Raw genomic sequence first — 13,597 nt, 5'->3', positions numbered from 1 at the left:
CCATGTCCTGGAGTGAGGCGTCGTACTCTTGGGCTGCAGCATGAGTGGTGGTGATGGTCCTGATGTATGGCCCAGCCCCAACACAGCTGGTTTCGTCCTGTGGGGTGAGTTGGCTGACAGGCACGTGCAAGGGCGTTGGGTATGCCGAGCTGCTTGCCAGCACGCCACAAGGCTGTGAACAGATACGGTGAGATTTTTTCCTTGAGACATTGCAAATGGGGATTCTTGACCGCATCCAGAGTGTAATGGCTGAGAACTCGCACCAGTGTGTGGTGGTCTGTCATCAACGTAAAATGTCAGAGGCCTTTCAGGTACAGTTTGCATTTGGACATATCCCAGTTACGGCTAACGTTTCCAGCTCGATTGTGGCATAGCGCGTCTGAGTGTCTGCGAGGAAATGAGATCCACACTGTACTAAGCGGAGTCTTCCATGCCACGGTCCTGTAGAAGGGAATATCCCAGTCCATTGAGTTGAGCAGTATCGGTCTGTAGGATAACTGGGAGTGCTGGATCAAAGGAGGCAAGGACTAGTGGGCTAGCCAGGGCAGTCTTCACTCGGTGAAACGCTCCACCCTGATCTGCGGTCCATACAAATGCATGCTTGGGGCTCATAAGGGGTCTGAGAGGCTGAGCTGAGTTAGCTATCTAAGGCGTAAAGTTGGCCAATTGGTTCACTAATCCCATGAATGAAGATCCGTCAAGTTCGTCAGTGTAGGGAAGTCCTTGATTGCTGCTACTTTGTCGGGGTCTGCTGAAATGCCGTCTCTGGAAATCCGAAATCTGAAGGTAACACTTAAGTGTGATGCCAAACTTGCGGCACCTTAACATATCATGGATTTGGCGTAGATTGTTGGGGAAATTGAACAACAGGGCGTTGTTGACTACCTTGACATAATTCTCAACACCTTGCAGAAACTTGTCTCCTTGAAGGCAGTAGGTGTCTCCTGTGGCCGCAAATCCCATTGGACCTCTGCCATGCTGGAATCGGCCATAGGGTATGATGAATGTGGCTAACTTTTGATCCTCCTCTGCAAGTTGCATTTGCCAGTAACCCATGCCAGGCATCTACGGCGGTGAAGAATTTAGCCTTTGGATCAATGCTGCGGATACTAGACAACGGTGAGGGTGGCAGGTGGGCTGGGCGTTTTATTTGGCTATTAAGGTTCTTAAGGTCAATGGTGATTCGAACGCCTTTGTCTTTAGGTACAACAACAAGCAGGTGACACCAGTCTGAGGGTTCATCACCAGCAGGCTTAGCGATACCCTGATCTACCACGAACTCAAGCTCTGCCTTGACTTGTTCCTGGAAGGCATATACAGGCAGTCCCCGGTTATTGGCGGGGTTCTGTTCTGAGGGTGTGATGATAACTGAAAATCGCTGGTAACCGAAAATCAGCGATTTTCAGCACTTTTTCAGCGATTTTCGGTTATCGACACCTCTGTTAGGTATGTATCAGTGCCGATACCCAATTATTGGCGCCAATAAACGGAAATCAGCGAATTCTGGTGCCGAAAATTGCAGATTTTCGTCACTAAACAAGTGCTGTAAAACCAGATCGCCGTTAACTAAGCCCAACGTTAACCAGGGACTGCCTGTAGTATCTGGCAAGGTACGTTGATGGTGAAAGGTATGGTGTCTTCCTTGAGATGGATTCACATTGGGGGTACTTCCATCGAGTGGGGCTTTCTTCAGTTCTTCTGTGAACTCTCGTAGAAAAAAAGTCTCTGGCTTTGACAAGTGACATGGGGGCATGAAGAGACAGTTCTGAACACCTGTTGACATGGGTAACATCCAGACTCTGATAGGTCTGGGAAACTCCGGCAAAATAATGGCCAATTCTTTGCAGTGGCTATATGACAGCAGTGGCACTTGGACATTTTCGTGGACTTGGATCCTCGCTGAAGAGGTTCTCTTAGTGAGAGTGGCTGTGAAGGATCCCCTAAGGCAGGTGTCATCACAGAGCCATTTGCGGTGAACATCGGGGTAAATGGCGGGTGTTGTAGTGCACTCCTAGGAATGCGCAGAAGGTCAAGCTGCTGAGGGCCCATAACAAAGATGTTGGCACCTGTGTCTGGCAACATCTGAATCCTGGATGTGGTGTCACCATAAGAGAGGGAAACAGAGAGTGGCTGCGGTGTCTTGATAGGAGGGGGTCTTACCCCCAACAACAGCTGGGGTTCTTGCCCGGAAAGGGTGGTGTAGGCTTGACACTGGAAGTGGCACCTTGTTTGGCATCCCTTGTCTTCTTCTGGCAACACTTGTCCCTGTCAGTTGCAGTGACGGCACTGGGCCTGTCCGCTGCTGGACACTTCTCTGTGGATCTGTGCGTGTGGTTGCATGACTGTCATGAAACACTCTATGATGGTATGGTAGGGGTGGCACCCTTTCCATGATTCTTCTGCTTCCTTTAATTTGAGAGGGCACATAGCTTAGAGGGCGAAGCATGAACTGCAGAAGTGGCCTTCCTGGTGACCTCACAGCTGCAACAGGTGTTGATAATATCCTTTAGAGAGGCATTGATGTCTAGGACTATGAGTTTCTCAGTCAGTTCTTCATCCCTGATTCCCATGGGGATGATCATCTTCATCTGGGTTTGCTCACAAACTGAAGATCTACCAGGACAGACATCTACTTCCTCTGCAATATTCTTGAATCTTATGTAAAAGTCTGAAAAAGACTCTCCCTTTAACTTTTGCAGTTGAGCAGGTCCCTACGACGTAGATTCTTCGACACGTAATCCAGTGTTTGGAGGTATGTCACCAAGGCAAAACACCCTAATCTGGATTAATTGTTTCTCTCTGGGTTAACTTGGGCAGGTCCACCATGACTGAATAATCGTCCCATCGATGTCCCCATTCCTGAAAAATTTGAAAAGTTGCATCTGGGTGAAGGGGGTTGGGTTCTGGGCGATTGCTTTCTGTGGAGGGGATACTGGTGGGGTCGCTGCACCCTCTGGTGGTGAAATAGGAGCTGCAGGTGTTGAAGGAGGCACGCTGGGGCTTCCTGTGGTTGCTTGCTGTACAAAGGGGGCTAGCATTTGCAGAAAGGTGCTCTAACGGTCTGCTTCCTGTTGCCTGCGAATTTAGTCATCCTCTCTTTGTTGTTGGACCCTTAATTCTTCCTGCTTTCTTCGTCTTTCCTCCTCTTGTCTGATCCTGGCATGATCCTCGATCCATGATTTCTCCAGGTATTGTATGAGCAAAGGAAATCAGCTGATTGGGGTATCGTCGTCTGGGGATGGAGGGCGGGGTGGGGACTGTGGACAGCAGACAGGGTTTTGTGAACGCTGGGCAAGTGGGGCGTCGTCACGTTCGTCCTGAGAATGTGGAGAATCCATGGAGAATAATGTTCTGTTTACCCCCACACAGGCTTAAAACAGAAAGGTACAGCATCAGTATTTAAAGTGCAGTGCATGAAATACTGCCACTAGTTGGCTTGTTAGCACCACCTTACATTGCACATATGATACACTGTACATACCAGCAAATAAAGTCCATTGCAGAGAGAGAGAGAGAGAGAGAGAGAAGCGGGTAACTATTAGTGTATGGTCCTCTGTCAGTTTTCTTCCAGTTCCCTGTAAGTCTCCTGTATCTTCGCTTGCTTCTTGTAACTTCTTCGTGTACAGTAAGACCTTACTGCCCCATGTTGGTTGGGATGAGACGTGAAACAAGCTAATCTAAAATGTAAGTTCTTTATTAGGTAAGGTTACAATGCAACAAGGACAATGCTTGTGAGCAACCGAACTCGAAGAGGGGAAGCGGCATACTGCTAGGCATCGGATTTGAATGTGTTTGGCTGCCACCTATCGATATACATTGTTATATACGTGGGAGGCAAGAATATGCTATACCATGACAAATACATGTTACATATAGATTATATCTACAGGTTGACTTAGGTTTTCCTAGAGATACTACCTGTGGTTGCTCATAACACCATGGTTATAAATTCTTAACTTTGTGCTAGCCAGTTGGTCCATAAAGCTTAGCACCTCTGAAATAAAATTTACATGTTCAATAATCACTCCTGCCTCAATAATTCTTTAGAAAATATAAAATAATCAACTGACCTCCTTATTACGTGGGGAATCTGGGGGGGGGGATCTCTTCCAGGGGCACAGGTTACCCTTGTTCTGGTAATTAATTCAGTTTATGGATGGTGTACCTTTTCAGATATCAGCAGAATAAGGCACGTATAAAATGAAGGTTTGTACAGAAACGACATCATAGTCGTTTTATTATATGCATTATGCTCTTACCTCTCAAATATTTTCCCCAACACAATAGTATGGTGGTATGTGCACTGACCTTACAAGATTGACTGATCTTTTACAATTAAGGTTGGCAGTTGTCTGCCATTTAGACATGAAGGTTGAGTACTCCCTTGAACAGTCTAGTGTCATAGCATTACAGTCTTTTAAATAAAGCCTTGGATGTAGCAAATTTTTTAAATCTCCACATAATTAGTTTTATAAACTGCTTGTATTAAATGGGTTATATTCATATACTATATTCTCTTCAGGATGTCTTTGTCTTTTAAGAAACAATCTACACCTAACTAGTCTTGCAACTGTCGGCTCTGCTTAAAATAGCCAATTGCTGTAATATTTTCCAGATTGTGAGACACTTGCTTTTTATTCCCCATGCACCCGTTGCTGTTCTTTTGCCAGTTGATGTTCTTTAGAAGCCAAGTACTATTTACATCATTAAACATAACTACATAATGCTTTACCCTTCCTTTGCAATTCATTCATTTTCTCTGTAATAAAACCACAGTACAGTATTGAAATTATTCGCAAGTGTGAATGAAACTTGATAAAGGTAGTACCCACTTATTGGCACTGGTTAACGACGTTCTGGTTTTGCGACACTTGGGTAACAACGTCGTTAACCAGATTTTTGGCGCTGATAAGCGATTTATCGGCGTTGGTAAGCGGTTTATTGGCACCGTTAAGCAGTTTATTGGAGCTTATGGTTTCGTAAACACCATTTTTTATCAAAATTATGGTGATGTTCCGGTAACAACGATTTTCGGTTATTGGCACTCGGCCGGGAACGGAACCCCCACTGTTAAATGGGGACTGCCTGTAATGCAATGACTTTCCTCATTAGGTAACTCCATTTATGACACTAAAGAACTTCTTGAACAAAGAAAATTGCAAGAACAAGTTAAAGTAAAATTCTCTTTAAGGGCATTGCCATGGTCCAGGAGGCCTCTTTTGAAGAGTAGTCAGTGCGTGACTTGGCAACCTTAAACAGACGTGGTATCAGTTCAATTTATCAACAGAAGTTGGAAGGACATGATGAGAGAATATTAGTTAGAAATTCAACTGATGATTAACAATGATGATGACCACAAAAGGGACCAGAAATTAAAAGAGAAATGGCATAAATGAAGACATATCCAGATAAAAAGTCAAGCAGAAAGGGGAAAATGGTATAGTGGAGAACTAATTTCTTGTGCAGTCCTATTAAGGAGAATCTCACAAAAAAAAAAAAAAAGATACAGGATACATGAAAAATCAGCAGATGAAAAATTTTAAAACAAATAACATTAATTTGAATTCCTACAAATTCTGCTGTGATCACAAGGAAGATGGAAGGGCTAAAGTGCCTCATTTGCCAACACTTTCTGGGCTCAAGACTACCAATGGCATTCAACTCATGCTAGTGCAGAAAAAGAGTAGAGCATGTATCTTTATCCTTAATTAAAATTCACCCCATAGCTGGTAGTGCCATCAGTGCACCTCTCACGATGCACTTTAGGCATTATGTGAGGTTCATTGCAGTGCAGCATCCCTTTGGCCCCTAGCTGCAACCCCTTTCATTCCTTTTACTGTATCTCCATTTTTACTTTTACTGTATCTCCATTTGCATTCTCTTTCTTCAGTCTTTCTTTCTACCCTCTCCTAACAATTGTTAAATAGTGCAATTGCAAGGTAGTTCCAGTGCTTGGCCTTTGGCCTAAATCTTCTATTCAATGTTCCATTAATTAAAATTCACCGAGGGATGATTAACTGTGACAACTCAAAACAAACCTCTGTGGGCTATAGTTTAATTCCTCGTTAAAAAAGAGCATGTATGTTTACTAATTTTATTCGACTACCTAGAAGCATTACTCTGTTGAAAACAAACTGGTGAGTAATGGAAGTTAAGCAGATGTCAGTTTAAAGTTCCAAGAGTAGATACTAGTGCACAAGTGTATAGCTTGCCATAACTCATCCAATCTTTGTCACTCAGTCTGGTTAAAAAGGGTGTCCAGAAATTGAAGATTTCTTTACTCCAAAAGGTCGTCTCAGGCTAGGGTTTGGAGGGCAGTTTTCAAACTCTTGTGCTAGCCAGTCTCTTCAGCCAATACAACTATTGAAGTAGAGTAGTGGTCAAGTATGCTATTTGCTCACTAAGTCTCACAGGCTCTCTAGGCAAATTTTAGTTACTATAAAGTATGTTGATGAAACCATGAAAGCAACTTTGATCTAAGTCTCAATTATTTTTGTTGGACTTTTTACAATGGAGACGATTCTTTCTACAGATTAGAGCACTGAAACATAATTCTATCCTCAACAATTCACCCATAATTAATCTTATGGCACAAACTTGACAGCAGTTTCAGAGTATTTACGTGAGTTTTGCTAAAAAGTATCTTTAGCCCTTGGTGGCCCATAATTTGTTCATACCTGGCACATAGTTTAAGATCACCCTATTACAACTAGAACTGACCTAAGTAAGAGATCTCAAACTTTGTCTCACTCATCCATTTAGCAATGAAAAGGAGATAAGTTACCAGAAATACCCATACAACCAAATCTGAAGAAACCAATTAATGTTTTTAGGGGTTTGTTACACAGCCTTTGAAACTTGAAAAACTAGCAAGCCTATGCTTTGATGTCATTGTAAGACTGTGATCCGCACAAAAGTTGGACTAGTAACATGGGTTATTAAGATAACTGCAATATGCTAATGGAGTTCTCGCAATAAAGTTACTATATGGCATATTCCTAAATCGGGATGGACATATTTTGTTGTAGAACATATACCCATCAATACCATACCATATTGTTTGTACTTTGCAAATCCTGCTCTCCTGGAACAGAAAGGCAGGCATATAACCACCATTTAACATGATGAAAAAGCTACTGGATAAGTTTTATTGTTAGTCACTTTGTTTATGAGAACCTTAAATAATCGAAAGTGGTTTACTACCACATTCAAATAATTAATTTGCCCAGCAAGCCGAGACAATTACCCAAGGTATAGACCCTGCCTCACTTCAACATATTCCAGCAGCTCTCTGAAAGAGAGGAGAAATAGAAAACCAAGTTAGCCAGATTTATAACTTTTGTTATTAGTGTCCTAATAAGTTTTGTTTCACTCTTAATTTTATTAATCATATATGCCTGTCCTATTACATTATACTTAATAGTAGAACAGATGTAGTAACTCTATGCATACACCTTAGGTATCCCCATCAAACTGCCTCACTTTTAGTTTGTAAGCAGAGCTGCAAACAGCTTACGATGCTTCCCAGATTGATCCTTACTAAAGGAACACCAAAAAGCTTCTTTTCAAAATTTAATTCATCGTTATTTTATCCACTTCACAAAAATTTACAAGAGCCTTGTTATCAGTATATTATCCTCAAGTTTTCTAGGATGGAGTTCATTTTGCTCACTTCAGCTTCTTTCTTACCAGTATTTTTGTTGGGTATTTTGTATTTTTTGTATTACAAGCTACTTTAAATTCAATTAATTAGAGCTGATCAATAGTTTATGTGGTAATTCACATTTTTATTCAGGGTGTTCTGCATTGCAGAGTATACGGTAAACATTAGAGATTTCTTAACTCCACCTCTACATTCTGGGCATTGCCTACCTACAGTGTTGTTAGCCTATGGTAGATATTTTGTTCTGGTGTAAACTGTGTTGAAATTGATTTACACTGTAGTTAACAAGCCAGAACTTTGTGAGGGGGGGGGGGTTTTGGCAAGCCAACCCTACTCTGTGCTAGTCCTGGATAAATGCAGTTGCCAGGAAGGGCATCAGTCCATAAAAAGTTTGCAAAATCCAATTATGATATAAGCTGTTCAAGAAAAAACATCTGGAGGAAGCTTATAAAAACAGCAACCCCAACTAGGGATTAAAACTAAGCAGCAGCAGCAGCAGGAGTTGACTAGCCAGGTCCCAGCCTATCATCAGGCTTGTTGTTCGGCCAGGGAACATTTCTTGGCTAAAGAAGCATTTGTTTTCTTCATTTTACGACTCTGTTACCGTAACAAAGATACTTGCTGATGTGACTGTGTCCAAGCCATCGTCATTCGTCTTCACTAAACAGGCCAACCACTAATACAGCCATGCCCACCACCTCTTCAAGTGACAGACTATGACCAAGACAAAGACCAAGGTAAAGACTAACCTCTCAGCTACCAGGAGAGCAACAGCAGTTCTCACTACAAGAAATCATCTAATGTGTCCGTGACCAAACAGTTGCCTGGTTTCTCATCAACAGTTGTACTAGTTCCTGAGTAGTCCAGCCACTGGATGTGTAACAGAGCTGACCAGTACAAGAGTAGAAATGTACTAGATGCAATAAGCTGTTATAGGATGATCATGGTTGCGATCATGGGTGCCAGGCAAAAGGCTTCCAACAATAATAATGCATAGACCAGATGATCAACCACAAAGACCATAAATCCATGTCTGCAGACATTTAAGACAAAGCATAGCTCAAGTCTCACTTGAAACATGGAGGATTATAGACATCAACAGCTTACTGTCGTGAACAAGCCAAAGTAAAGATGTACAATGCTAGCTTTCTTGCTTTTACATGGAATGTCAAGACAGAAGTGGAAATGCAGTTGTCTCAGGGGTCTCCTCCTTTGTTACATCTCAGAATTCTGAGAAAGACTATTTTTCACTGGCCAGGAATACTTTGAATACCAGAATGTAAAGGATTAAAAAACAGGAGCAGCTGGTTTTATACTGAATGACCGAGGAGGAACCGAAAGGTTGAAGGTCTTGCAAGATTAGGTCTCCTCCTAATAGGTGAGGGATCAGTTTTACACCTCTAAGATTTAGACTTGGAGAGGCATCAAAAGCAGAAGACAGTTTACAGCTGTTGAGGCTACTGGACCATCACCTGCATAGGCTCTACTGTATGGCAGGTATGCCATTTTGCCACTCTGTGTCTGCAATCAGTATTCTGCCAAAGCTCATTTCAGCTTTTTCTCTGATTGTAACGTCACTGCAGCAGAGATTAATAATACAGGCAGTCCCTAGTTATCAGCGGGCTCGGTTACTGGTGATCCAGTTTTTCTGCGGTTACCTAGCGACGAAAATTGGCAATTTTCGGTGCCGATATCATCCGATTTTCATTTATCAGCAATTTTCGCTTATTGTTACACCTTTGGTGGTTTTGGTCTATCAGACCATCAGGGAAGGAGTCTCCTGGTATCCCCAAACCTTAAGTAAACGTATTTTACAAACAATTTTGTTCAGCTTTGAGAATTATGCATTTGCTTCGTCCCAAGTTAACATACTTCCTATCTAGATTCTGATTCAGGCATATTAAACCGAATTCTTGGAAAATATTTTTTTTCAATACAAACTAAAAAGGACTGTCTCCCTCCCAGCCTTATATCCTGACAAAGAAAAAATAAGATATTTTAACTGATGAGTACCTGTGGATTCTGGTATATTGTAAGGCACCACTTCTCTTAGGTCTCTCTAGATCTAAGTAATTCATGATACTTCTTTCACATCTTTCCCTCTGCATGAACAACTGGAAAATGTCAATCTAGACAACAATGAATATTCATTTCCTTTATCACAGTGAGAAGGTAGCCAGGTCAGAGGAATGGAATTAAGGGCTTCTTGGTTTGTGTTAGATACAGTATTTAAATTAAGTTTTTTTCAAAGAACAACTTTCTGAAGGCCTGTGATAACCACATAGTTGAGTTCACAGTGTCTAAAGATGGCACATTCATAAACTCTGTATCAGACTAGAGCAGTCAAACTGTAATGTAGGCTACTACTTCCTATTGCACATAGTGTAGTAGGCAAGGTTTAGTATAATGGACAAGGGTCAACAGTACACTTACATATTGCAGACTCCCAGCAGTGATGAGGCTTGTACCAACAGTCTTGATACAAGCAGTCTCTTACCCTTGAAGTAGCTATACAGCCCCATGAAAAATGTTACGAATGGTGATGTCACACAAAACCACCACCTAATGCCTTACTTAAACAAGAGCAACCTGAGACCTACTCCAATACTGTGGCAGAAACACTGAAGTCCTTCATATGAAATTCTCCCAACTGAAGAAGGGCTGCTATAACCATCCACTGTAGCACTCCTAAAGCAGGTGGATGCTGAAGGTCTTTTCACCACACAGTAATGACTTGCATTTTTCAACTTGGCCAGCTGGCTGAAAAAAAAAAAAATTTTTTTTAGACATTTCAAGGAGAAGAATAAAGGGTTTAGAGGATCAAAATAGTACCTTGTTATACAATATATGTCATCGGCAGTCTACTATAAAATAAGCCATGCTGCTAGGAGATCCTAAGTTTTCCTTTCTCATCTAAATGGTGTAGTAATGCCTTCTTAACACCATTTGGATGATAACTGCTGATGATATTCAGTTGTGAACATACCCTGTGTTATATTAAACATTTAAAATTGTGAACTGAATTGTTTACTTGTTGGTACAGCTAACTTCAGTTGTAGTGTGGGGAACCCTTAATCTATTTTGCAATCAATGTTATACCTACATGTAGAAACTGTACTAATATGAGTTTAGGTGTAGATTATACAGTAGTATTTTGTCATCTTGGTAGAAAACATTGAATTAACTGGTATAATTTTGGCCTAAATTTATTTTTAATATATACTTGACAACAAATATTTTTTAAATTTTATATTTATACTTGGCAACAGATAATCAAAATAGAGTATTATACAAACATAGAACATGCAATTACTATTAAAAAATTAAATTTGACAGCTACATGTTTCTTGAAATTCTTTCCAACAGGAATTCTACAGTCCCAGAGTTGAGATGGGGAACATAATGAAGCCACCACCTGAAGAACGTCTCATATGAGAAGCAGCTCAACGCCAAAGTCATTGGGAAATTGCTCATTAAAGCTGAACTAAAAATCCCCTACTGTTCTCATGAGTCAATGCAATGAAAAGAGAATGGCATGGGGTTAGAATTGCAGATACTGCATCACGTCATCAGTCAAGAAAAGTTTGTTAATACTGTATTTACACAAAACGCAATTCTTACAATAAGGACAAGAACATCGAAAAACTGGGGAGAAGAACCAGTTTAGGGTACATATTCTAGTTATACATTCATAATGATGGAATATACCCATACTTTCAAAGTACTGAAAAAGATGTCTTCCAAGAATACCGTATTAACTAGTTAAGTGGCTTATTTGTGATAAGCAACTTGGGTATCAAACTTTATTTATCCACCGATAAAAATAAGAGGCTAGAGTTAAAGGTAATGCAGTGCTGTGGTGAGTTATATTACTTGAAAGAGTGGAGTAAGATTCAAATTTCCAATACAGCATAGCTAAGAAGTACAGTATTTTGCATTGTGTAGAAAAGGGATTTTTATTCTGAAGTTTTATGAATTGAAACAGTTGACCTAACTGTAACGTGTGGATGTGCAAAAGTGTAAATGATTTTGTAAATACTAAAACTTTGTAGATAAGTTGTTTTACAGATAGGATATATTATTTCTTTCATAAACCGAGTTGTTTCTAAGTGTAATGCAGGCATTAAAAAAGTAAGCTCAATAACTCAAATTGGATGTTTTAGCTTAACTATGGGGCAAAAAAATGGGGGAAAAAACTAAGTTTCAACTGCAGCAGTCTTTGGAGAGGTCAGTTGTGTTGTACTTGTGAAAAGACCTCTGCAGTAGATGTTTTATTAAAGAAAATCTACAGAAATGATTGAAGGTGCTTGACATATTTTTGCAGTGTTTCTTCCCTAATTATAGGTTTCTTGTGTACATACTTTTGATAGTAAAATGTTAAGTGAAATCTGTGAAAGGTAAGGTCAACATAAAAATGATCGTACTACCAATTTCATGTCATTTAACCTTTTGTGTACCAACATTCACTTGACACAAGAAATAGCAGAATTGCCACATTACTTTGCACCAAATAGGTCAGCAACTACTTATGTAAATTAAAATTCTGCAGTTTAGCTTTAGTTTTCCAGAGCTATTTGAATCTCACTAATACACAGAGTACTTACCTTTCCCTACCAATACACGAGCTGTAACTAGTACGAGTTCACTGTAACAATTCCTCTGTGATAAAAGTCCATCCAAACCCTTATTGGAAATATCAGTGCCTTTTTAAAATATTCCCATATTTTCACTGCCTTCTTTGTATGAAGGGGCAAGTCAGTGGTCTAAGATGTCAGTGATGTGTACTGTATTATATCTCAGGAAATAATCTGTAACATGAAATATTGAATTAATTTTCAGTGATTAAGGGTTAATAAATACATTATTTCAAGGATGCACTTCCCTTATTTTCAAAACCTTCTTGGTCTCTTCCATACATTCCATCATTTTCCACTTTTAATTCATATTTTTACAATTAACTGTTGAAGTTAAAAAATAACAATACCAACAAATAGTACATCAAGGTCACTTATCAACCTAGTTTCTGAATTATACATACTTTGCATATAAAATGAAGTCAGAATGTATACCCTAAGGTTTGTGGGACCATGTCAACTTATATACAGCTTGTATATTTTATTATTGTTATATTAGGGTAAACCTGATATGTTAAACCATGTTGTTTTATCCAGTACCTTTGTATAATATTGTAAATGTCCAATTTCATTATTTAAATAAAAATTTTCAAATTTCCTGGTTTTATCTACAAATACTGCAAACCTAAAAATTTAAATATTTCCTATCAACATTCCCAAGATACTGATCAAAGCAGCAATTTTTAATTAACAATAGAGTAATTGAATTTTCCTAGATGTACAAATCCGTGTCTTTTGTTCATAAGGAACTCTCTGCAAAGCTGGGACTGGTTGAAATTTGAAACCAGAAGTCTCAACCTTGGCAGTTTCCTCTTGTGCAAGGTTGTGGGTAATCGCCTCTGTACACAGTGTGCATAGTGTCAGTTAATCCCTGGCAGTAGGATGCAAACCCTTCATCTTTTATACCAAGAATCATTCCTAGGAAGGAGGAATTGTCTCAAAATCATGGCTAGTTGATGTGCCACCTTGAGATGTCAACTTCCTGGTGAGCATGGGCAGCGGGCTCTCATTCCCTGTCTATCCCAAGATAGCAAATGTTTGGGAAGGCAGGAACTCGCACCATAGTGTGGCTTGTGCCTCACTCAAGGGAGGAACATCAGGAGATCTCTGATCCCAGAGAAGGAGAGTGTTTGGAAGGTAGCACAGTAATACTAAATAACCCAGATACTGTAGTATGCTCTTTTCCCCCCTCTTGATAGGAGCATAGGGGGTCACATTACCAACTAATTTCAGTCATAGATAGGAAACTGTTGGGTAACTAACCTGCATCTGGCATGGTTGTTGGAAGTAGATAGCAGAA

The 13,597-nt window shown here is 40.2% G+C and overlaps 1 protein-coding gene across 1 annotated transcript in view; it reads left to right on the top strand.

Annotated features, from left to right (window-relative positions):
• crb (crumbs) overlaps nt 1-12,893 on the top strand; it is a 213,684-nt gene extending 200,791 nt beyond the window's left edge. The window contains exon 39 of the mRNA XM_067103901.1: nt 11,030-12,893. Within this exon, the coding sequence (XP_066960002.1) occupies nt 11,030-11,098 (69 nt within the window). The 3' untranslated portion in view covers nt 11,099-12,893. The remainder of the gene's footprint in view (nt 1-11,029) is intronic.
• The last annotated feature ends 704 nt before the right edge of the window (nt 12,894-13,597 follow it).

The sequence above is a fragment of the Macrobrachium rosenbergii genome, chromosome 5 (genome assembly GCF_040412425.1).
Source record: "Macrobrachium rosenbergii isolate ZJJX-2024 chromosome 5, ASM4041242v1, whole genome shotgun sequence".
In the NCBI taxonomy this organism is placed as follows: domain Eukaryota; kingdom Metazoa; phylum Arthropoda; class Malacostraca; order Decapoda; family Palaemonidae; genus Macrobrachium; species Macrobrachium rosenbergii.
Note: the sequence above shows the minus strand (reverse complement) of the source record. Positions and strands in the feature narration are given on the sequence as shown.